At 62.1% G+C, this 24,073-nt stretch overlaps 2 protein-coding genes and 1 long non-coding RNA gene across 5 annotated transcripts; all 3 read left to right on the top strand.

Moving 5' to 3' along the window:
- Positions 1 to 3,950: 3,950 nt before the first annotated feature.
- On the top strand, positions 3,951 to 6,765 carry LOC136570116 (uncharacterized). Its single transcript, XR_010785503.1, has 3 exons — positions 3,951 to 4,058; positions 5,582 to 5,683; positions 6,654 to 6,765. It is a non-coding gene; the product is annotated as an uncharacterized lncRNA (long non-coding RNA).
- A 2,611-nt stretch (positions 6,766 to 9,376) lies between these two features.
- Positions 9,377 to 12,043, top strand: EBP (EBP cholestenol delta-isomerase). Of its 2 annotated transcripts, none has more exons than XM_066570533.1 (5): positions 9,377 to 9,454; positions 9,667 to 9,995; positions 10,459 to 10,495; positions 10,577 to 10,707; positions 10,937 to 11,248. In XM_066570533.1, the coding sequence occupies exons 2-5, from the start codon at positions 9,680 to 9,682 to the stop codon at positions 11,020 to 11,022; spliced, it is 570 nt and encodes a 189-aa protein (XP_066426630.1). In that variant the 5' UTR covers positions 9,377 to 9,454; positions 9,667 to 9,679; the 3' UTR covers positions 11,023 to 11,248. The 2 variants fall into 2 exon arrangements, with proteins under 2 accessions (XP_066426630.1, XP_066426629.1); XM_066570532.1 differs by lacking the exon at positions 10,937 to 11,248 and adding an exon at positions 11,293 to 12,043 and having other exon boundaries at positions 9,382 to 9,454.
- Positions 12,044 to 12,835: 792 nt separating this feature from the next.
- OTUD5 (OTU deubiquitinase 5) lies at positions 12,836 to 23,777 on the top strand. Of its 2 annotated transcripts, none has more exons than XM_066570415.1 (9): positions 12,836 to 13,438; positions 14,551 to 14,641; positions 14,977 to 15,041; positions 15,811 to 15,967; positions 17,802 to 17,950; positions 19,875 to 20,060; positions 21,546 to 21,747; positions 23,066 to 23,179; positions 23,611 to 23,777. In XM_066570415.1, exons 1-9 carry the CDS (start codon positions 12,872 to 12,874, stop codon positions 23,727 to 23,729), a joined length of 1,650 nt encoding a protein of 549 aa, XP_066426512.1. In that variant the 5' UTR covers positions 12,836 to 12,871; the 3' UTR covers positions 23,730 to 23,777. The 2 variants fall into 2 exon arrangements, with proteins under 2 accessions (XP_066426512.1, XP_066426511.1); XM_066570414.1 differs by having other exon boundaries at positions 14,548 to 14,641.
- The last annotated feature ends 296 nt before the right edge of the window (positions 23,778 to 24,073 follow it).

Genomic DNA, 24,073 nt, shown 5'->3' with positions numbered 1-24,073 from the left:
GGACCCCTTAAACTCCTCCAGGACCCCTAAAACCCCTCAGGTTCTCTCCCCAAGTACCTCCAGGACCCCCCCAGGACCCTCCCCAAATGCCCCTAGGACCCCCCAAACCCCCCCAGAAAACCCAAACCCCCCCAGGACCCCTCCCCAAATACCCCCAGCCCCCCCAAGCCCCCCAGGACCCCCCCAAACCCCCTCAACGCCCCCTTCCCCCCCCAGGAGCTGACGGGGCAGTTGCCCCCCGAGTACCCCCTGGAACCCGGAGAGAGACCCCAGCCCCCCCCCCGTCGCCGCTCCGGGGCCCCCCCGCGGGGACCCCCCCCCGAGGTGGGCCTGGGGACATTTGGGGACATTTGGGGACATTGGGGCTGGGGGGGGTTTGGGGGAGGCTGAAATGTCCCTTTTGGGGGGAGGGGGGGGGAAGTGTCACCATTTGAAATCCCCCCTGGGTGTCCCCATGATGTCCCTGTGGTGTCCCCATGATGGTCTTTGGTGGCCCCTGTGTGCCCCCATGGTGTCCCCCTGGTGGCCCTCGTTGTTGTCCCCATGGTGTCCCCACTCCCGTGTGTCCCCGTGGTGGCCCCTGGACCCCTCATGGTGGCCCCCACTCCCTGGGTGTCTCTGGGGTGGTTCCTGCTGTCCCCATGGTGGCCCCCATATCCCGGGTGTCCCCATGATGTCCCTGTGGTGTCCCCATGGGGGTCTTTGGTGGCCCCCGTGTGTCCCCATGGTGGCCCCAGGTTGGTCCCTGGATGTCCCCTGGGTGGCCCCATGCTCCGAGTGGCCCCCATGGTGTCCCCTGTCCCCACCATGGCGTCCCCACTCCCGTGATGTCCCCACGGTGTCCCCGCAGTGGCCCCTGTACCCCGACGGTGGCTCCCGTCCCCCCGTGTGTCACAGGGGCACCCCCACGTCCCGCGGGTCCCCACACGCTCTGGTACGTCCCCATGTCCCCACGGTGTCCCCTGGGCCCCACGGTGTCCCCATTCCCTGTGGTGTCCCCTTGGTGTCCCCTCGGTGTCCCCTGGTCCCAATGGTGTCCCCATAATGTCCCCCCGTGGTGTCCCCTTGGTGTCCCTCTGGTGTCCCCTGGGCCCCCTGGTGTCCCTGTGTTGTCTCCTTGCTGTCTCCACAATGTCCCCATGGTGTCCCCACCCTGTCCTTATTTCCCCCTTCCCCCATTCCCAAATTCCCATTTTTTGTATTTTTCCCACCATTCCCATTTTCCCACATTCCCGTTTCTCCCAGGTACAGAAGCAGCTGCTAGAGAGTACCTGGCCCTTCCCCATTTCCCTGGTTTTCCTCATTTTCCCCTCATTTCTCCTTGTTTTTCCTCAGTTTTCCTCATTTTCCCCACATTTCTCCCTGTTTTCCCTGCCCAGGTGTGCTGGGCGTGGCTGGAGGTGCAGGTCTCAGTGCAGGCCCAGGCCCTGAAGGTCGCCCGGTCCTCTCCCATTTCTCCATTTTTCCCACATTTTTCCACATTTATTCCCATTTTCCCCACATTTATTCCCATTTTCCCCACGTTTCTCCCCTCAGATGTGCCAGGCATGGCAGAAGGCGCAGGCCCAGGTGCAGGCCCAGGCCCCAGAGGCTGCCCAGCTCTTTCCTATTCCTCCATTTTTCCCCATTTTCCTCACATTTCTCCCCATTTTTGCCCCATTTTCCTCTTATTTCCCCCCATTTCTCCCATTTCCCTGCCCAGGTGTCCCACACGCGGCAGGAGGCGCAGGCCCAGGCCCAGGTACGGGCCCCAGCCTAGGCCGCTAGGCCCTGAATGCCACCGGGCCCTTTCCTGTTCCCCCATTTTCCACACATTTCCCCCCATTTGTCCCCATTTTCCCCACATTTCCCCCTCAGGTGTCCCAAGTGTGGCAGGAGGCGCAGGCCCAGACCCAGGTGCAGGCCCAGGTCTAGGCCGCAAGGCCCTGAAGGCCGCACGGCCCATTCCTGTTCCTCCATTTTCCACACATTTCCCCCCATTTTCCCCCCATTTGTCCCTATTTTCCCCACATTTCCCCCATTTTCCCCTCAGGAGTCCCGTGTGTTGTGTGGCAGGAGGTGCAGGCCCAGGTGCAGGCCCAGGTGCAGGCCCCAGCCTAGGCCGCTAGGCCCTGAATGCTGTCGGGCCCTTTCCTGTTCCCCCATTGTCCACACATTTCCCCTCATTTTTCCCCCATTTGTCCCCATTTTCCACACTTTTCTCCCCATTTTCCCCACATTTCCCCCTCAGGTGTCGCATGCGCGGCAGGAGGCGCTGGTGCAGGCCCAGGCCTAGGCCGCTATGCCCTGAAGGCCACACGGCCCTTTCCTGTTCCTCCATTTTCACCACATTTCTCCCCATTTTTCCCCATTTTCACGTCATTTTCCCCTCATTTCTCCCCATTTTCCCCCATTTTCCCCTCAGGTGTCCCGGGCACGACGTGAGGCACAGGCCCAGGTGCAGGCCCAGGCCTAGGCCGCTATGCCCTGAAGGCCGCACGGCCCTTTCCTGTTCCTCCATTTTCGCCACATCTCTCCCCGTTTTTCCCCATTTTCACCTCATTTCTCCCCATTTTCCCCCTCAGGTGTCCCGGGCACGGCGTGAGGCGCAGGCGCAGGTGCAGGTGCAGGCGCAGGTGCTGGAGGCCGCGCGGCGCCTGGCGGCCGTGCCGGGGCTCCCTCCCGAGCAGCGGCGGCGCCGGCAGCGCCTCCAGGCCGAGGCTGCGCAGAGGCTGCGGCAGCTGCGGGCCCAGCTCGGCACCCCCGGGCACGGTCAGGGAAAAGGGACTGGGGGGGATTGGGGAATTGGGGTACAGGGGGATTTGGGGAGGATTTGGGGGGCTGGGGAGTCAGGGAGGGGATTGGGGGGCTGGGGGAATTGGGGGGCTGGGGGGGATTTCGGGTACGGGAGGGCGGGGGGGAAGGAGGAACTGGGGGTCTTGGAGGGGAAAAGGGGAATTGAGGGGAATTGGGGTGTGGGGGGGTTGGGGGGGAGTGGAATGGGGGGACTGGGGGGGGCTTTGGGGAATTAGGGGGGCAGGGGATCAGGGGGCAAAAGGGGAATTGGGGGGGCTGGGAGGAAAAGGGGTCTGGGGGATTTGGGGATTCTTGGAGGCCTGGGGGGAAAAAAAGGGTCTGGGGGTTTTTGGGGCACCAGGGGGTCTTGGGGTACTGAGGGGAAAAGGGGTCTGGGGGCTCTTGGGGGTTTTGGGGGTCTTTGGGGCACTGGGGATTTTGGGAGGTCTGGGGGTTTTTTGGGGGGGTCTGTAGTGGGGGTGCCCGGGGGTGGGGGGGAGGGGCAGGTTTGGGGGGGGTCTCCTCAGCTCTGACACCCCCCCCCCCCCCCCCCAGATGAGAACGGGTCCCTGGGTGACCTCCCTGCGCTGGAGAACGGTGAGGGGGGAGAGGGGGTACCTGGGGGGGGTCACCTGGACACCTGGGGGGGGCTACCTGGATACCTGGGAGGGTCACCTGAGTATTTGGGGGGGTCACCTGGGCACCTGTGTGACTCTGGGGGGGATACCTGGACACTTGGGGGGAGCCACATGAGCCCTTGGGAGGCTGTGGGGACACCCGGGGGGGGCACCTGAGCACCTGTGTGACCCTGGGGGGGTCACCTGGACACCAGGGGGGGGTCACCTGAGTATTTGGGGGGGCACCTGGACACCAGGGGGGGTCACCTGAGCACCTGGGGGGGATACCTGGACAGCAGGGGGGGTCACCTGAGCACCTGGGGGGGCTACCTGGATACCTGGGGGGTCACCTGGGCACCTGTGTGACCCTGGGGGGGGGGTACTTGGACACCTGGGGGGGGCCACCTTGGTGACCTTTGGGGGCTACCTGGACACCTGGGGGGGTCACCTGGACCCGCCCCCCCCCCTCCCCAAATCCTCACCCCCCCCCCCCCCCCCCCCCGGTGTCTCCACAGGTGCCCCGCCCCCCCCCAAGCCCCCCCCGGTTGGGCCCGGCCGCCCCTCCCCCCCCCGGGGGGGCTCGGGCAGCCCCGAGCGCCGGCCCCTCCCCCCCTGGAGCCCCGAGGGCCCCCCCGGGCGCCGCAGCTCGCTGGCCACGCCCGCCAGGTGCGTACCCAAAAATGCCATTTTTACCCCAAAAATCCCTCTCTTAACCCCCCCCAAATCCCCTTTTTCACACACACAAAAAAAACTCCTTCGAAACCCCCCAAAAAATCCCGTTTTCCACCCAAAATCCCCATTTTTCCCCCCCAAACTCCCTTATTTCTTCCCCAAAAATTTCAGGGTTTTTTCCCCAAATCCTGATTTTTTTCCCCAAATCCCCATTTTTCCCCAAAAATCTTTTTCCCCCCAAAAATTCCCCATTTTCCCCTCAAAATCCTGATTTTTCCACCCAAAATCCTGGTTTTTTTTATTTTCCTCAAATCCTCGTTTTTCTCCCCCAAACTCCCTTATTTCTCCCCCAGAAATCCCAGGGATTTTTTTCCCCAAATCCCCATTTTCACCCCAAACTCCCCGATTTTTCCGAAAAAATCTCTTTTCCCCCCAAAATTTCCCCATTTTCTCCTCAAAATCCCGATTTTTTTCCCCCAAAATCCCAGGGTTTTTTTCCCCCAATCCCCGTTTTTCCCCTCCAAACTCCCCGATTCCCCCCCAAAAATTCCGGGTTTGTTTTCCCCAAAATCCCAGGGTTTTTTTTCCCCAAATCCCCAGTTTTCCCCCCAAACTCCCCAATTTCCCCCTAAAATCTCTTTTCCCCAAAAAAAATTCGCCATTTCCCCCTCAAAACCCCGATTTTTCCACCCAAAATCCCGGGGTTATTTTTCCCCGAAATCCTCGATTTTCCCCCCTCAAACTCCCCAATTCCCCCCCAAAAATCCCGTTTTTTTTCCCCAAAATCCTGATTTTTTTCCCCAAATCCCCAGTTTTCCCCCCAAACTCCCCAATTTCCCCCAAAAATCTCTTTTCCCCCCCAAAAAATTCGCCATTTTCCCCTCAAAACCCCGACTTTTCCACCCAAAATCCCGGGTTTTTTTCCCCGAAATCCTCGATTTTCCCCCTCAAACTCCCCGATTCCCCCCCAAAAAATCCCGGGTTTGTTTTCCCCAAAATCCTGATTTTTTTCCCCAAATCCCCATTTTTCCCCCCAAACTCCCCAATTTCCCCCTAAAATCTCTTTTCCCCCCCAAAAAATTCGCCATTTTCCCCTCAAAATCCCGGGTTTTTTTTTCTCGAAATCCTCGATTTTCCCCCCTCAAACTCCCCGATTCCCCCACAAAAATCCCGGTTTTTTCCCCCAAAATCCCGGGTTTTTTTTTTCCCCAAATCCCCAGTTTTCCCCCCAAACTCCCCAATTTCCCCCTAAAATCTCTTTTCCCCAAAAAAAATTCGCCATTTCCCCCTCAAAATCCCGATTTTTCCACCCAAAATCTCAGGGTTTTTTTTTCCCGAAATCCTCGATTTTTCCCCCTCAAACTCCCCGATTCCCCCCCAAAAATCCCGGTTTTTTCCCCCAAAATCCCGGGTTTTTTTTCCCCAAAATCCTGATTTTTTTCCCCAAATCCCCATTTTTCCCCCCCAAACTCCCCGATTTTCCCAAAATCCCGGTTTTTTGCCCCATTTTTCCTCAGCCCGGCGCGGACCCTGCCCCGCAGCGCCTCCAGCCTCGAGGGCCGCAGCGTCCCCGCCACGCCCGTGCTGGGCCGGAGCCCCCGCGGGACCCCCCGGGAACGGTGAGAAACGGGAAAATGGGGGAAAAAAGGGGATTTTGGGAAAAACGGGGATCCTGGGAAAAACGGGGATTTTTGGGGGGGAAAATCAGGGATTTTGAGGGAAAAAAATCGGGGATTTTGAGGGAACAAAATCGGGGATTTTGGGAGGAAAAAGGGGATTTTGGGGGGGGAAAAATCGGGGATTTTGGGGGAACAAAAGGGGATTTTGGGGGGGAAAAATCGGGGATTTTGGGAGGAAAAAGGGGATTTTGGGGGGGAAAATAGGGGATTTTGGGGAGGAAAAAATCGGGGATTTTGGGGGGGGAAATCGAGGATTTGGGGAAAAAAAAGGATTTTTTGGGGGAAAAAAAGGGGATTTTTGGGGAAAAAAAGGGGGATTTTTGGGGTGAAAAAATCGGGGATTTTGAGGGAACAAAATCGGGGATTTTTTAGGGGAAAAAATCGGGGATTTTGGTGAATAAAGAGGGGTTTTTGGGGGAAAAAAAGGGCATTTTTGGGGGGAAAAATCGGGGATTTTGAGGGAACAAAATCAAAAATCGGGGATTTTGGGGAATAAAGAGGGGATTTTTTGGGGGGGAAATCAGGGATTTTTGGGGGAAAAAAGGGGGAGTTTGCGAGAAAAAAAGGGGATTTTTTTAGGGGAAAAAAATCGGGGATTTTGGGGGGAAAAATCGGGGATTTTGGGGAAAAAAATTGGGGATTTTGAGGGGAAAATCGGGGATTTTGGGGAAAATTGGGAGTGTTTGGGGGAAAAGAAGTAGAGTTTCTGGGAAATAAGGGGATTTTGAGGAAAAATTGGGGAGGTTGGGGAAAAATTTGGGTTATTTTTTTTTGGGGGGGGGGAAATGGATTTTTTCGGGTGGGCGAAAAACTTTTTAAAAACTTTTTTTTTTTTGGTGGGAAATTTTTGAAATTTTTTTTTTTTTTATATTAATTCAAAATTGTCTTTATTTTCCCCTTTCCTCTCCAGCCCCGAAGCCCCCCGGGGTTTGCCCCCCCGGCCCTGGTCCGGCAGCCAAGATTCCCAATTGGGGGGGGGGGGTGGGGGTCCCCACTCTGCCCATCCCCCCCCATCCTCCCACCCCCACCCCCACCCTCTCGGCGCCCCCCGCACCCGCCGCAGCAACAGCTCCGAGGCTTTGATCGATTGGGGGGGGGGCGGCGGCTCCGAGACCCCCCCGGGGCTGCGCGGTGGGGGGGGAGGAGGGGCGGGGGTCTCGGCGGCCCCGCCCCCCCCCGCCGCCGCCGCCCCCTCCTCATTGGAGCAGCGGCGCAGTCAGAAGTGGCTGGCGCTGGAGGGGCTGCGGGATTGGTACCTGCGCCACACCGGGACCCCCCCCCGAAACCCTGGCCCTGCCGCCCCCCCCCCAGCACCACCGAGCTGGGCCCCCCCGCGCCGCCGGGACCCCCCCCCGGCCGCCGCCGCCCCCCCCCCCCCAGCCGCGCTGCCGCACTCGCTCAGCTACGCCGGGGCCCTGGCGGCCAGGTACGGGGGGGGGAGGGGCGGCCCGCCATGGTGAGGGGGGGGGAGGGGGGGGAGGGGTGAGGGACCCCCCCCCAATAATGTATTGGACCCCCCCGCCGTGTTGGGTGGGAAACCCCGTGGGTGAATGTGGCCCCCCCCCCCGCCGCCCGCCGCCCGCCGCCATTTTGGGGAACCCCCGATGTCTGAATGTTCCCTCTCCCCATATTGGGACCCCCCGATGTCTGAATGTGCCCCCCCAATTTGGGGAACCCCCGATGTCTGAATGTGCCCCCCCAATTTGGGGAACCCCCGATGTCTGAATGTTCCCTCTCCCCATGTTGGGACCCCCCCCATCATTTTTGGGGACCCCCCCCCCTGCCCAGGTCCAGGTCTTCCCTCTGCCCATTGGGGACCCCCCCAATATCTGAATGTGCACCCCCAATTTGGGGAACCCCCAATGTCTGAATGTTCCCTTTCCCCATATTGGGACCCCCCGATGTCTGAATGTGCCCGCCCCCATTTGGGGACCCACCCAGGTCCAGGTGTCCCCTCCCATTTGGGGACCCCCCAATATCTGAATGTGCCCCCCTCAATTTTGGGGATCCCCCGATGTCTGAATGTTCCCTCTCCCCCCATTTTGGGAACTCCCCGTCCAGATCCAGGTGTCCCCCCCCACCATTTTGGGGGCCTCTCCACCAATATCTGAATGTGCCCCCCCAATTTTGGGAACCCCCCCCCCCCCAGGTCCAGGTGTTCCCCTCCCCTCGAAACCCAAAAATTTGGGGTCTCCCCCCCCCAATCCCCCCTAAACCACAAACTTTGGGGTGTCCCCTGCCCCAATTCCCCCCCCAATTTTGGGGATTCGCCTCCCATTTTTGGGATCTCTCCTCTCCCTGCTTTTTGGGGCTCCCCCCCTTTTTGGGGTCTGTCCCCCCCAGCCCAAATTTTGGGGTCTCTCCTGTCCCAATCCCCCCCCCAATTTTGGGGTTTCCCCCCTTTTTTAGGCTCTCTCTCCCCTCCCCCCTCTTTCCCCTCTTTTCTCCATTCTGGGTTCGTTTTTTATTGGGGGAGGGGTCCCCAAAAATGGGCTGGGGGAGGGGCTGGGCAGAATTTGGGGCGGGGGGGGTCATTTTGGGGGGCCTAACTCTGCTTTTTCTTCTCTTTTCTCTCTTTTTTCCATTTCTTTTTCTCCTTTTTTTTTTTCTCTCTTTTTTTCTCTTTTTTTCCCCAATTTCTCCCTTCCCCCCCCCCACCCCCACCCCAAGGGACCCCCCCGGGACCACCCCCCCTCCCCCAGACCCGCAGCCCCCCGGGACCCTCGTGTGACCCCCCCCCACCCCCCAAAAAAAAAAACCCTGCCCAAGCGGGGGGGGGGTCCCCAGCTTCGTTTTGGGGGTGGGGGAGGGGTCCCAACATCCAGGGTGGGGGTGGGGAGGGGGTCCCCAAAATCCCGCCCCTCCCCCTCCCCGCTGCTCCTGGCGAGCGGCTCCTTTTGGGGGGGGGGGGGGTCCCTGGGGGTGGGGGGGGTTTGGGGGGGCCCCTGGGGGGGCAATACAGGACCTGCTGCCAGCGCTGGCTCCGCCTCCTTTTTTTGGGGGGGATTTCGGCGATTTTGGGGCCACAAAAGCTGAAAAATTTGGGGGGGGGCTTTGTATGGTTCCTGTGTAATTTGGGGGGGGATCTTGGGCGTCTCTAAATAATTTTGGGGGGGTCCTTGGGGTTCCTAAATAATTTGGGGGGGGTCCTTGGGGTCCCTGTAGAATTTTGGGGGGATTTATGGGACCCCTAAATATTTTGGGGGGATCTTAGGGGACCTTATAGAATTTTGGGGGAGGGTTTATGGGACCCCTAAATAATTTGGGGTGGGGTCTTGGGGGTCCCTACAGAAATTTGGAGGTCCTAAATAATTTGGGGGGATCTTTGTGGCTCCCGTATAATTTTGGGGGGGGTCCATGGGGACACTTCATGGGGGGGTCCCCGCAGACCCCCCCCTTAGAAGGTTAAGCCACGCCCACTTCTGTGTGGCCACGCCCCTTTGGGCAAAGTTTAACATCTCATTACGAGGCCACGCCCCAACGTGAGGCCGCCCCCCCACTCAAAACCGCGCCCCCTGGCCCCACATCTCCCCAGCGGCGGGCTCAGCCAATCAGCGCCCGGCAGAAGCGGGCGGGCCGCGTTCCTATTGGCCGACCTTGAGCCGCCGCGCTCCTATTGGTCGCGGGGGCGGCGTGTGGGCGGGGCTAGGCGCGGCGCGCGGCGGCGGCGGGAGCGGGAGCGGGATCGGGATCGGCGCGTGAGCGGCTGAGGTGAGCGGGGCCGGGAGCGCGCCGGGGCCGGGGCTCACCGCGATCCGCGTACCGGGGGAGCGCCGGTACCGCCCGGCGCGGGGCCGGGGAGCGCGGGGGAGCCGCGGAGAAGCGCGGGGTGCGCGGCGAGGCGGTGCCGCGGCCGCCGTTCTCCGGTCGGGCCTTGCCGGGCCGCGCTCACCGCCGCCCTCCCCTCACGCTCTCCCCCACAGGGGCGCTGTTGCCATGGAGACGAGCGCGCACCCCTATTGGCCGCGCGCGCTGGCGTTGCCGGGTTACGTGGCGGGCGCGCGGCCCGGCTGGCAGTGCGCAGGCGCGGTGGCGGCGGCGGCGGCGGCGCTGTTTGCGCTGGGCTGGGCCCTGGGCGGGACCGGGGGCGGGGCCAAGGGCGGGGCGAAAGGCGTGGCCAAGCGAAGCCCCGCCCGCCGGCTGGTCCTGGGCTGGTTCCTGGTCTGTACCGGCATCCACGGGGTCCTGGAAGGGTATTTCAGCCTTCGGCACCGGGAGCTGCCCGCCGACACCGGGCTGCTGGCCGACGTCTGTGAGCACCCGCGGGGGCGCTGGGCTGGGCGGGGGGCTTTGGGGAGGGGTCCCGAGGGCAGCAGGGGAACTGGAGGGGCACTGGGTACATGGGGAGGGGTCCCGAGGGCATCTGTGGGGTCTCTCGGGATGTGGGGAGGGGTCCCGAGGGCAGCAGGGGCACTGGAGGGGCACTGGGCGCGTAGGGAGGGGTCTCAGGGGCATCGGGGGGGAATGGAGGTTCCCTGGATATATGGGGATGGGTCCCAAGGCCATTTTTGGGGTCCTTGAGTACGTGGGGAGGGGCCCCAGGATATGTGGGGAGGGGTCCCTGGGGCATCTGGTGGGTCCCTGGATATGTGGGGAGGGGTCCCTGAGGTATATAGGGGTCCCTGAGCAGGTGGGCAGGGGCACAGCCGAGTGCTGGGGGTCCCCTGGCTCCCCTGCCCCCCCACCTCACCCAAAGCCCCCTCCCCAAATTGCAGGGAAGGAATACGCCAAGGCCGACAGCCGCTACATGACGTGAGTTGGGGACACTGGGGACAGTGGAGAGGGGGTGGCCGTGTCCCCAGTGTCCCCACCTGACCCCTCCCCCTCCCGCAGGAGCGATGACTTCACTGTTGCCATGGAGACGGTGACAGCCTGGGCCTGGGGTCCCCTGAGCTTCCTCACCTTCCTCGCCCTCCTGCGGCAGCACCCGGCCCGCTACATCCTGCAGCTCGTGGTGTCCCTGGGTACGTGGCACCTGTGTCACCTGTGTCACCTCCCCAGTGTCCCCAGTGTCCCTGTGTCACCTCCCCAGTGTCACCTGTGTCACCGGTGTCACCGTCCCCTCTGCCCCAGGCTGTCCCTGTGCCCCCCTGCCCCATCCCTGTCCCCTGACCCATCCCTGTCCCCTGACCTGTCCCCAGCCTGTCCCCTGTCCCCAGCCTGTCCCTGTCGCTGTCCCTGACCTGTCCCCAGGCCAGCTGTACGGTGACATCCTGTACTTTGCCCAGGCTGTTCCCATGTCCCCTGTCCCCCAGGCTGTCCCTGTCCCCTGTCCGTGACCTGTCCTTGTCCCCTGTGTCCCCAGGCCAGTGATGTGCTGTCCCTGTCTCCAGGCTGTCCCCATGTCCCCTAACTGTGTCCCTGTCTGTGTCCCCAGGCTGTCCCTAACCCTGTCCCTGTCTGTGTCCCCAGGCCAGCTGTACAGTGACCCCTGCTGTCCATGTCCCTGACCTCTCTCTGTCCCCAGGCTGTCCCTAACTGTGTCTCTGACCTGTCCCTGTCCCCAGGCTGTCCCTAACTGTGTCCCTCTCTGTCTCCTGTGTCCCCAGGCCAGCTGTACGGTGACATCCTGTACTTTGCCACGGAGGCGCGGGCGGGCTGGGCTCACAGCGACCCCCACCCCTTTTATTTCTGGGGTTACTTCGTGGGGCTCAACGGGCTCTGGGTGCTCGTGCCCGCCCTGCTCCTGCTGGACGCCGGCCGGGAGCTGGCCCAGGCCCAGCGCGGCCACGACCGGCCCCGACACAAGGCCCATTGAGAGGGGGGGGAGAGACCCCCAGAGACCCCCCCTGGGGCTGAGAGACCCCCCAGGGCTGTGAGACGCCCCCAGGACCGGCCCTGACACGAGGCACATTGGGGGTAGAGGGTGGAGAGACCCCCGGGACCCCCCCATGGACTGAGAGAGACCCCGGGGGTGAGAGACCCCCCCAGGACAGGGCCTGACACAAGGCACATTGAGGGGGGGAGATCCTCAGAGACCCCCCCATGGACTGAGGGACACCCCCAAAAACCCCCCTGGGCTGAGGGAGCCCCCCCCCAACCTCAGACCCCCCCCCCCATGGGAGGGGTCAGCACTGAGAGGGTCCTGGAGGGGAATTTGGGGACCCCCCAAAAGCTCAGGGAGAGCAGCTGGAGGCCCTCCAGGTTCTCAGCCTCGTTTTTGGGAGTCCCCCCCTCGTTTTTGGGGGTCTCTCGGCCTCATTTTCGGGGGTACCTCTCTTGTTTTTGGGGTTGTGCCGTGGGAATGTTCCTCGTTCCTGGGGGGGGGGGACGGATTTTAATAAAAGAGCTGGAAATGGAGCTCAGGTCTGGTTTTTGGGGGGTCCTGGGGATTTTGGGGGTGTCCTGAAGGGTTTTGGGGGGTTCCTGGAAGGTTTGAAGAGGTCCGGGAGGATTTTGGGGAGGGTCCTGAGGGGTTTTTGGGGGGTTCCTGGTGGTTTTGGGGGGGGTCAGACCACGTGGGAGGGCGGGGAAGGGGCGGGGTTTAAGGAAGATTGGCAGGTGGTGGGTGGGGTTATAAGAGGGGCGGTGCCTCGGCTCCGCCCCTGCCGCGCCTGAGCCAATTGGAAATTAGGTCGCTTGCTGCAGCCAATAGGAGGGCGATGCGGGCGGGGTTAAGGCCGGCACCAATCAGCGCTCGGTATCTCCTCGCTGCTCCCTCCCACCAATGAGTGACGTCCCATCACCCAATCAGCGCTCACGTTTACTCCGAACCGCTCCTTCCCCCTCCGCTAAACCGACACCTCCCTCAGCCAATCACCGCTCCCTTCCCTCCCCCAAACCCAACCAATCACCTCCCTCCCTCCCCGCCTCACCCAATCCCCGCTCTCCCCCTCCATCCCCATGGCAACACCCATCCCGCCTCCCCCTCACCGAGGCGCAGAGACGAAAGGCGGGACTTCCTCCTCCCTCTCAGCCAATCACAACTCGCCCCCACCTCCCCTGACCAATGGCGCTGCGCGGCGCGGGCGAGGCGGAAGCGCGCGCGGGGTCGGAGGTCGCGGCTGTTGATGTTGACACGGCCCCGGCGGCCGCAGCGCCCGCGGCCCCTCAGCGCCGGGGGCGCCCCCGAGCCCCGCGGCGCCCCCCAAGCCCCGCGCCGCGCCCCCGCCCCATGCGCGCCCCGCCATGACCATCCTCCCCAAGAAGAAGCCGGTCCCGGCTCCCGACGGTGATGGCGATTCCGGCCCTGACGCGGGGCCCGAGCGCGGAGCGGACGCGGGGCCCGAGCGAGGTCCCGGAGGCGTCGGCGAACCCGGCGGGCCCGGCGTGGGGGGGCCGCGGCCTCGCGCCTCGCCGCCGCCGCCTCTGCGGGGCTGGGCCGGGCTGCCCGGAGCCGCCGGGTCTCCTCCTCCCGCGGGGCCCGGCTCCGGTAGCGGTGGTCCCGGTTCTACCGACGGCCCCGCGGCGCTGCTGGGGCTGGAGGCGGCGGCGCTGGGGCTGCCCGAGCCCCGCGGGCCCGGTTGCGGCGGCGGAGCCGGAGGAGGCCCCGGGCACAGCAAACGGCGGCGGCGAGGAGGGGCCGGGCCCAGCCCGGGCCCCGCGGGCTCGGGCCCCGGCGGGATCGGGCTCGGGATGGGGCTGGGACCCCCCGGCTGCGGCAGCCCCGGGCCCGACGAGGCGGGAGGCGGCTACAACAGCGAGGATGAGTACGAGGCGGGCAGGGTGGAGATGGACCCGGCCACCGCCGAGCAGGTGCGGGGACACCGGGGGGGACACTGCAGACAGCGAGGGGACACCGGGGGCATCTGGGGACACTGGGGAGAACCTGGGGGACAGTGAGAGGGGAGCAGGGGACATCAGGGGACACTGGGGGGGACACCGAGGGGGCATCTGGGGACACTGAGGGGCATCGGGGGACACCAGAGGGGTCAGTGGGGACACTGGGGAGGACCTGGGGGACAGTGAGAGGGGAGCAGGGGACATCAGGGGACAGTGAGGGACACCGGGGGACACTGAGGGGCATCAAGGGGACATTGGAGACAGCACGGGGGCATCTAGGGACACCGGGGGGACATCAGGGACAGTGAGGGGACATCAGGGGGACAGTGGAGAGACACTGAGGGGACACCAGGGGACATTGGGGGGACACCAGGGGAGACGTGGGGACACCAGGGGACATTGGGGGGGACATCAGGTGGCACCTGGGGACACCAGGGGACGTGAGGGGCCTGCCGGGGTTCGGTGTCCCCGCGTTGTCGCGCTGTTGTTCTTCCCCATGCGGGGTTGTTGTTGTTGTCCCCTTTTTGTCGCTGTTTGTCCCCACATTGTCACCGCTTTGTCCCCCCCATTTTGGGACCCCTCCCCTCCTTGTCCCCCGAGTTTTCTTGGACCCCTCCACCCCCCCTTTCCCTGCTGTCCTGGGACCCCTCCCCACATTTCCCGGTGTCCCCTTTCTGTCCCCACTTGGTGACACCCCTGGAACCTCCCTGTCCCCCAGGATCTCCCCCCTTTTTTCTTTCCTGTCCCCCTTTTCTCACCCCAACCCTTCATCCCCTCTGCGTCCCCCAGCTCTCCCCCCATCTTGTGCTCCCCTCAATGCCCCAGGGGATGCCCGAGGGACCCTCCAAGTCCCCCAGGACCCCTCAAGTCCCCCAAGGACCCCCCCAGCCCCAAGGACCCCCCTGAACTCCCCCATTTTCTCCCCTTTGTGACCCCAACCCCTCATCCCCTGTGGCTCCCTCAGCTCCCCCCATCTCGTGTCCCCCCCAAATGCCCCGGGAGACCCCCGAGGGACCCCCCAATGCCCTGAGGGACCCCCCAGACCCCCGAGGGACCCCCCCCGAGCCCGGCTGTGTCTCCAGCAGGAGCACCGGTTCGAGAAGGCTCTGCGGGAGAAGAAAGGCTTCATCATCAAACGCATGAAGGAGGACGGGGCCTGCCTGTTCCGGGCTGTGGGTGAGCCCCAAAAATCCCTCCAAAATCACCCCAAAATCCCCCCAAAATCACCACAAAAAACTACCAAAATCACCCCAAAAAATCTCCCCAAAAATCACTCAAAAAAAGCCTCTAAATAACCCCAAAAAAGACCCAAAAATCCCCCAAAATCACCCCAAAAAGCCCCCAAAATCCTCTGGAATCACCCCCAAAAAAAACCCAAAATCACCCCCAAAAATCCCCCAAATTACCCCAAAAATCACCAAAAAAAACCCCCAAAAATCCCCCAAAACCCCTCCCAGAAGCGCTGCCATCCCCCCGTCCCCCAGTTGTCACCTGTGTGTCCCCTCCTGCAGCTGATCAGGTGTACGGAGACCAGGACATGCACGAGGTGGTGAGGAAGCACTGCATGGACTACCTGGTGAGGGACTGGGAGGGACTGGGGGGAACTGGGAGGGACTGGGGGGGATTGGGATGGACTGGGATGGACTGGGATGGACTGGGATGGACTGGGATGGACTGGGAGGGCACTGGGGGGGACTGGGATGGGCTGGGAGGGGACTGGGATGGACTGGGAGGGGACTGGGGGGGATTGGGATGGACTGGGAGGGACTGGGATGGACTGGGAGGGACTGGGATGGGCTGGGATGGGCTGGGGGGTGCTCAGAACCCTGGGGGGGACGAGGCTGCTGTTCCCTCCTCCCTCCTGCAGTGTCCCCAGTGCTCCCCCAGTGCGTCCCCGCTGTCCCTGTGGTTCTGTGTCCCTCCCCACCGCTGTCCCCAGCCTGTCCCCTGTGTCCCCAGATGAACAACATAGATTATTTCTCCAGCTCGGTGTCCCCAGGGCTCCCTCAGCCTGCCCCAGTGTGTCCCTAGGTGTCCCTAGTGTGTCCCCACCATGTTCCCAGCCTGTCCCAGCCTGTCCCCAGTGTGTCCCCAGCCTGTCCCAGCCTGTCCCCAGTGTGTCCCCAGCCTGTCCCCTGTGTCCCCAGGGTTCCCTTATCCTGTCCCCAGTGTCCCTAGTGTGTCCCCAGCCTCTCCCTTGTGTCCCCAGCCTGTCCCCCTGTGTCCCCAGCCTGTCCCCTGTGTCCCCACCATGTTCCCAGCCTGTCCCTTGTGTCCCCAGCCTGTCCCCCGTGTCCCCAGCCTGTCCCCAGCGTGTCCCCAGCCTGTCCCCCGTGTGTCCCCAGATGAAGAACGCCGATTATTTCTCCAATTACGTCACGGAGGATTTCACCACCTACATCAACCGCAAGCGCAAGAGCACCTGCCACGGGAACCACATCGAGATGCAGGCCATGGCCGAGATGTACAACCGGCCCGTCGAGGTCTACCAGTACGGCACTGGTGAGACTGGGATCAATGGGGAGGGGGCCCATGGGTGCTGGGGTTATTGGGGAGGGGTCCCTGGGGGTCCATATTGCGATGCAGGCCATGGCCGAGATGTACAACCGGCCCATGGAGGTCTACCAGTACGGCACTGGTGAGACTGGGATCAATGGGGAGGGGTCCCTGAGGAGCCATGGGGGACCCAGAGTGATGGGGAGCGCTGGGGAGGGGTCCCTGAGAAACTGGGATCAATGGGGAGGGGTCCCTGAGGAGCCGTGGGGGACCCAGAGTGATGGGGAGCGCTGGGGAGGGGTCCTTAAGGAACTGGGATCAATGGGGAGGGGGTCCCATGGGTGCTGGGGTTATTGGAGAGGGGTCCCATGGGCGCTGGGAGCACTGGGGAGGAACTGGGATCAATGGGGAGGGGTCCCTGAGGAACTGGGATCAATGGGGAAGGGTCCCTGAGGAACTGGAAGCTGTGAGGAGGGGTCCCACGGGCACTGGGGTTATTGGGGAGGGGGTCCCATGGGTGCTGAGGTTATTGGGGAGGGGTCCCATGGGCGCTGGGAGCTGTGGGGAGGGGTCCCTGAGGCACTGGGGTTATTGAGGAGGGGTCCCTGAGGAGCCATGGGGGACCCAGAGTGATGGGGAGCTGTGGGGAGGGGTCCCTGAGGAACTGGGGTTATTGGGGAGGGGTCCCTGAGGAGCTGGAATCAATGGGGAGGGGTCCCTGAAGAACTGGGATCAATGGGGAGGGGGTCCCATGGGTGCTGGGGTTATTGGGGAGGGGTCCCTGAGGCACTGGGATCAATGGGGAGGGGTCCCTGAGGAGCTGGAATCAATGGGGAGGGGTCCCTGAGAAACTGGAATCAATGGGGAGGGGGTCCCATGGGCGCTGGGGTTATTGGGGAGGGGTCCCATGGGCGCTGGGAGCACTGGGGAGGGGTCCCTGAGGCACTGGGATCAATGGGGAGGGGTCCAAGGTGCCATTCTGGAGGTCCCAGCTGGTTTTTGGGGTGTCCCAGGTGCTGTTTTGGGGTCTCAGGTGGATTTTTTGGGAATCCCATCTGGATTTTAGGGGATCCCATCTGGATTTTTTGGATCCTGTCTGGATTTTCGGGGGTCCCAGGCAGTTTTTTTGGGATCCCAGCTGTCTCTTCAAGGATTTCATCTGGATTTTTGGGGTGCCATGTGTTATTTTAGGGCCCCACGTGTATTTTGGGGTCCCATCTGAATTTTTGGGGTGCCATCTCTGTTTTGAGATCCCATTTGTATTTTTGGGTTCCCATCTGTATTTTGGGGTCCCATCTGTATTTTTGGGGTCCGATCTGTATTTTGGATCCCATGTGTATTTTTGGGGTCCCATCTGTATTTTAGATCCCATCTGTATTTTTGGGGCCCCATGTGTATTTTGGGGTCCCATCTGTATTTTTGGGGTCCCATCTGTATTTTTGGGGTGCCATCTGCATTTTGGATCTCATCTGTATTTTGGGGTGCTATCTGTACTTTAGATCCCATCTGTATTTTTGGGGTCTCATCTGTATTTTGGATCCCATCTGTATTTTTGGGGTCCCATGTGTATTTTTGGGGTCCCATCTGTATTTTGGATCCCATCTGTATTTTTGGGGTGCCATCTCTATTTTGAGATCCCATCTGCATTTTTGGGGGTCCCATCTGCATTTTTGGGGGTCCCATCTGTTTTTGTGAATCCCCATTTCAATTTCTGGGGATCCTTTCTGGATTTTTGCGGGGGGGGGGGCGTTCCCGGGCAGTTTTTTTTAGATCCCAGCTGTTTTTCCAAGGCTCTCACCCGTATTTTTTGGGGTGCTGCGATATTTTTGGGGTGCCCCAGAGCCCATCAACACGTTCCACGGGATCCAGCACAACGAGGACGAGCCCATCCGGGTCAGCTACCACCGCAACATCCACTACAACTCCGTGGTGAACCCCAACAAGGCCACCATCGGCGTGGGGCTGGGGCTGCCCTCCTTCAAACCGGGGGTACGCACAGGGGACCTCCACTTTGGGGTCTGGGGAGTCTGATTTGGGGGGTGGGACCCCCACTTTGGGGTCTGGGGGCCTTGATTTGGGGGTGGGACCCCCACTTTGGGGTCTGGGGAGTCTGATTTGGGGGGTGGGACCCCCACTTTGGGGTCTGGGGGCCTTGATTTGGGGGGTGGGACCCCCACTTTGGGGTCTGGGGAGTCTGATTTGGGGGGTGAGACCCCCACTTTGGGGTCTGGGGGCCTTGATTTGGGGGGTGGGACCCCCACTATGGGGTCTGGGGAGTCTGATTTGGGGGGTGAGACCCCCACTTTGGGGTCTGGGGGCCTTGATTTGGGGGGTGGGACCCCCACTTTGGGGTCTGGGGAGTCTGATTTGGGGGGTGGGACCCCCACTTTGGGGTCTGGGGGCCTTGATTTGGGGGGTGGGACCCCCACTTTGGGGTCTGGGGAGTCTGATTTGGGGGGTGAGACCCCCACTTTGGGGTCTGGGGGCCTTGATTTGGGGGGTGGGACCCCCACTATGGGGTCTGGGGAGTCTGATTTGGGGGGTGAGACCCCCACTTTGGGGTCTGGGGGCCTTGATTTGGGGGGTGGGACCCCCACTTTGGGGTCTGGGGGCCTTGATTTGGGGGGTGAGACCCCCACTTTGGGGTCTGGGGGCTTTGATTTGGGGGGTGAGACCCCCAATTTTGGGGTCTGGGGCCTTGATTTGGGGGGTGGGACCATCTCTGAGCCCCCTTTCCGTGGGGCTGGGGCTGCCCTCCTTCAAACCAGGGGTATGGGATGGGGGACCCCCACTTTGGGGTCTGGGGAGTCTGATTTGGGGGGTGGGATCCCCAATTTGGGGTCTGGGGAGTCTGATTTGGGGTCTGGGGTGTCAGATTTGGGGGGTGAGACCCCCAATTTTGGGGTCTGGGGTATCAGATTTGGGGGGTGAGACCCCCAATTTTGGGGTCTGGGGTGTCAGATTTGGGGGGTGAGACCCCCACTTTGGGGTCTGGGGCCTTGATTTGGGGGATGGGACCCCCACTTTGGGGTCTGGGGTATCAGATTTGGGGGGTTGGGACCCCCAATTTGGGGTCTCGGGGCCTTGATTTGGGGGGTGGGACCATCCCTGAGCCCCCTTTCCATGGGGCTGGGACCCCTGCATGTCCCACGGTGTCCCCGGTGTCCCCCAGTGTCCCCTGTCTGTCCCTGGTGTCCCCTCGTGTCCCCAGTGTCCCCAATGTCCCTGGGTCCCCAATGTCCCCTCATGTCCCCGTGTCCCCTCGTGTCCCCAGTGTCCCCAATGTCCCTGGGTCCCCAATGTCCCCTCATGTCCCCGTGTCCCCTTGTGTCCCCGGTGTCTCCAATGTCCTGGTGTCCCCATTGTCCCCTCATGTCCCCCAGTGTCCCAGTACCCCCAGTGTCCCCCACGTCCCCCGTGTCCCTCGTGTCCTGGTGTGCCCAAGGTCCCTGGTGTCCCTGCTGTCCCCTCACATCCCTGGTGTCTCCAGTGTCCCCAGTGTCCCCGCTGTCCCCGCTGTCCCCTCACATCCCCACTTCTCCCTGGTGTCCCCGGTGTCCCCTCACATCCCCGCTGTCCCCTGTGTCCCCGCTGTCCCCTCACGTCCCCGCTGTCCCCGCTGTCCCTGCTGTCCCCGCTGTCCCTGGTGTCCTCAGTGTCCCCAGTGTCCCCGTGTCCCCTCACGTCCCCGCTGTCCCCTCACATCCCCGGTGTCCCCTCATGTCCCCGCTGTCCCTGGTGTCCTCAGTGTCCCCAGTGTCCCCAGTGTCCCCGTGTCCCCTCACGTCCCCGGTGTCCCCTCACGTCCCCACTGTCCCTGCTGTCCCCGCTGTCCCTGGTGTCCCCAGTGTCCCCACTGTCCCCGGTGTCCCCTCACGTCCCTGCTGTCCCCTCACGTCCCCGCTGTCCCCAGCTGGCGGAGCAGTCTCTGATGAAGAGCGCCATCAAGACGTCGGAGGAGTCGTGGATCGAGCAGCAGATGCTGGAGGACAAGAAGCGCGCCACCGACTGGGAGGCCACCAACGAGGCCATCGAGGAGCAGGTGGCCCGCGAGTCCTACCTGCAGTGGCTGCGCGACCAGGAGAAGCAGGCGCGGCAGGTGGGGACAGCGCTGACGTGGCACCGGCCCTGTCACTGTCAGTGTCACCATCCGTGTCCCTGTGGGCCCCTGGTGTCACCGTCGGTGTCACCATCCATGTCACCATCCGTGTCCCTGTGAGCCCCTGGTGTCACTGTCGGTGTCACCATCCGTGTCCCTGTGGGCCCCTGGTGTCACCGTCAGTGTCACCGTCCCTGTCACCATCCCTGTCACCATCCATGTCACCATCCATGTCACCATCCGTGTCCCTGTGGGCCCCTGGTGTCACCGTCGGTGTCACCATCCATGTCACCGTCCCTGTCACCATCCATGTCACCATCCGTGTCCCTGTGGGCCCCTGGTGTCACCATCGGTGTCACCGTTCCTGTCACCGTCCCTGTCACCACCATGTCCCTGTGGGCCCCTGGTGTCACTATCGGTGTCACCATCAGTGTCCCTGGTGTCACTGTCAGTGTCACCATCAGTGTCCCTGGTGTTACTATCGGTGTCACCATGGGTGTCACCATCCCTGTCACCATCCCTGTCACCGTTGGTGTTACCATCCCATCCCTTCACCATCGTTGTCACCATCCGTGTCCCTGGTGTCACCGTCCGTGTCACCGCCTGTGTCACCATCCGTGTCACCATCCCTGTCACCATCTGTGTCCCTGCCATCCCCTCGTGTCACCGTCCGTGTCACCGCCTGTGTCACCATTGGTGTCCCTGTGAGCCCCTGGTGTCACCATCGGTGTCACCATCGGTGTCACTGCCTGTGTTGCCATCCCTGTCACCATCCCTGGTGTCACCATCCATGTCCCTGGGAGCCCCTGGTGTCACCATTAGGTGTCCCTGCCCTCCCTTGGTGTCCCCATTGCTGTGCCAGTGGCCTGGAGGAGTGGAGCGGCCGCTGAGCCCTGTGGTCACTCTCTGGTCACTCTCTGGTCACTCTCTGGTCACTCTATGGTCACTCTATGGTCACTCTGGTCACTCTGTGGTCACTCCATGGTCACTGTGGTCACTGTGGTCACTCTGTGGTCACTCTGGTCACTCTGTGGTCACTCTGTGGTCACTCTGGTCACTCTGTCGTCACTCTGTGGGCACTCTATGGTCACTCTGGTCACTCTGTGGTCACTGTGGTCACTCTGTGGTCACTCTGTGGTCTCTGTGGTCACTCTATGGTCACTGTGGTCACTCTGGTCACTCTGTGGCCACTCTGGTCACTTTGTGGTCGCTCTATGGTCACTGTGGTCACTCTGGTCACTCTGTGGTCACTCTGTGGTCACTCTGTGGTCACTCTGGTCACTCTGTGGTCACTCTGTGGTCACTCTGTGGTCACTCTATGGTCACTGTGGTCACTCTATGGTCACTCTGTGGTCACTCTGTGGTCACTCTGGTCACTCTGTGGTCACTGTGGTCACTCTATGGTCACTGTGGTCACTCTCTGGTCACTCTGTGGTCACTGTGGTCACTCTGTGGTCACTGTGGTCACTCTCTGTGTCCCCACAGCCGCGCAAGGCCAGCGCCACGTGCAGCTCGGCCACGGCGGCGGCCGCCTCTGGCCTGGAGGAGTGGAGCGGCCGCTCGCCCCGGCCCCGCAGCGCCGCCCCCTCCCCCGAGCACCCCGGGCTGCACCCCGAGACCCCCGGCCCCAAACCCCCCTCGCCCGGAGCCCCCCCCGCCGGAAAACCCCCCTCGCCCTGCGCCCCAGGTGGGACTGGGGGCAAACCGGGGCAAACTGGGGCAAACTGGGGAGACTGGGGGCAAACTGGGGGGGCTGGGAGCACAAACTGGGGGCACTGGGAGCACAAACTGGGGCAAACTGGGAGCACAAACTGGGGCAAACTGGGGCAAACTGGGGGCACAAACTGGGGCAAACTGGGAGCATAAACTGGGGGCAAACTGGGGGGGCTGGGAGCCTAAACTGGGGGCAAACTGGTGCAAACTGGGAGCACAAACTGGGAGCCCAAACTGGAGGCACTGGGAGCACAAACTGGGGGCAAACTGGGGCCCAAACTGGGGAGACTGGGAGCCCAAACTGGAGGCACTGGGAGCACAAACTGGGGCCCAAACTGGGGAGACTGGGAGCACAAACTGGGGGGACTGGGGAACCAGACTGGGGGCATTGGGAGCACAAACTGGGGGAACTGGGAGCCCAAACTGGGGCTTACTGGGGGGTTTTGGGGTGCTGGGGGGTTAATGAGGCACTGGGATCTCCCCAGACTGGGACTGGGGGATACTGGGACCCCAAACTGGGATTGGGGGATAAGGACGGATTTGGGGTCTGGGGTGGGGGTCCCTGATTCCAAATGTGGGGTTTGAGGGGGGGTCCCTTACCTCAGGTAGGGGTTTGGGATTTGGGGGGGTCCGTGACCCCAGCCGGGGGTGGATTTGGGGTTTTTGGGGGGTCCCTGACCCCATATTTGGATTTTGGGGGGATCCCTGACCCTGCTCCCCCCACCAGGGACCAGCAGCCAGCTGGGGGCAGGGGGATTTGGGGGGGCCCATATTTGGATTTTTGGGGTTTTGGGGGGGTCCCTGACCCCATATTTGGGGTTTTTTGGGGGGTCCCTGACCCCATATTTGGGGTTTTGGAGTTTTTTGGGGGGTCTCTAACTCCGTATTTGGGTTTTGGGGTTTTTGGGGGGTCCCTAACCCCAAATGCCCCCCCAGGGACCAGCAGCCAGCTGGGGGCAGGGGGATTTGGGGGCGGGGGGATTTGGGTTTTGGGGGGTTTTCGGGGGTCTCTAACCCCAATTTGGGGTTTTTGGGGGGTCCCTAACCCCAAATGCCCCCCCAGGGACCAGCAGCCAGCTGGGGGCAGGGGGATTTGGGGTTTTTGGGGGTCTCTAACCCCAATTTGGGGTTTTTGGGGGGTCCCTAACCCCAAATGCCCCCCCAGGGACCAGCAGCCAGCTGGGGGCAGGGGGATTTGGGGGCGGGGGGATTTGGGTTTTGGGGGGTTTTGGGGTGTCTCTAACCCCAATTTGGGGTTTTTGGGGGGTCCCTAACCCCAAATGCCCCCCCAGGGACCAGCAGCCAGCTGGGGGCGGGGGGCGGCCGGGCCACGCCCCCGCTGGTGTCGCTGTACCCCGCGCTCGAGTGCCGCGCCATCATGCAGCAAATGTCCCCGACCGCCTTCGGTGAGCCCCGAGCCGCGGTTTGGGGGCGTCTGGGGGGATTTAGGGGCGTCTGGGGGCGATTTAGGGGCGTTTGGGGGGTTTATAATGATTTGAGAATATTTAGGGTCATTTTGGTGGGGTTTAAGGTCATTTTGGGGAACTTAGGATCATTTTGGAGGCTCGGCATGCAGCTTAGGGGAGGAACTTTTACTCCTGGGCTCATTTAATGAAAATTTTGGGTGCCCTACAGTTGGGTGGTGTCCAACACTTGGGAAGTGTCCAACTCCATTCTGGGGTGGATTTCTCCTTTTTTTCCCAATTTTGGAGCCCAAATTCACCCCGATTTCAATACCCGGGCTGCATCCAAATTTTTTCCCCCAAACCCCAACCATCTCCCCCCATCTCCAAATTGAAATTTTTAATTTTTTGGGGTTTCCCCCCTCCCTCCCCAGGCCTGAACGACTGGGAGGACGACGAGATCCTGGCGTCGGTGCTGGCGGTGTCGCAGCAGGAGTACCTGGAGACCATGAAAACCTCGCGCCACAGAGACCCCGCCACCGACAAGAGTTGATATTGAACCCCCGGACTGCGACCCCCCCCCCCCAAAAATCCCCCCCAAACCCACCCCCCTCCCCCCCAAAGAGAGACCCTCCGGACCCCCCACCCCCCCGCCTTCACCCACCCAAAAAAACAAAAACAAAAAAACCAACAACCAAAAAAAAAAAAAAAGCAAAAAAAACCAAGGCTGACCCCGACCCCCCCCTCCCCAGTTCCCACCCCCCCTCCCCAAAAAAAAGACCCCCCAAGGGACTCTCGGTGCGGGGCTGGGGGGGCTCTGAGTTTGGGGGTGACACAAAAAACCCCCCCAGCAAAACAAATGGAAAATGGGGGAGGGGGACACAGCGCTGGACGCCG

This window comes from Molothrus aeneus, unplaced genomic scaffold (assembly GCF_037042795.1).
Source record: "Molothrus aeneus isolate 106 unplaced genomic scaffold, BPBGC_Maene_1.0 scaffold_30, whole genome shotgun sequence".
NCBI classification, from domain to species: Eukaryota; Metazoa; Chordata; class Aves; order Passeriformes; family Icteridae; genus Molothrus; species Molothrus aeneus.
This window is presented reverse-complemented; position numbering and strand designations above follow the sequence as displayed.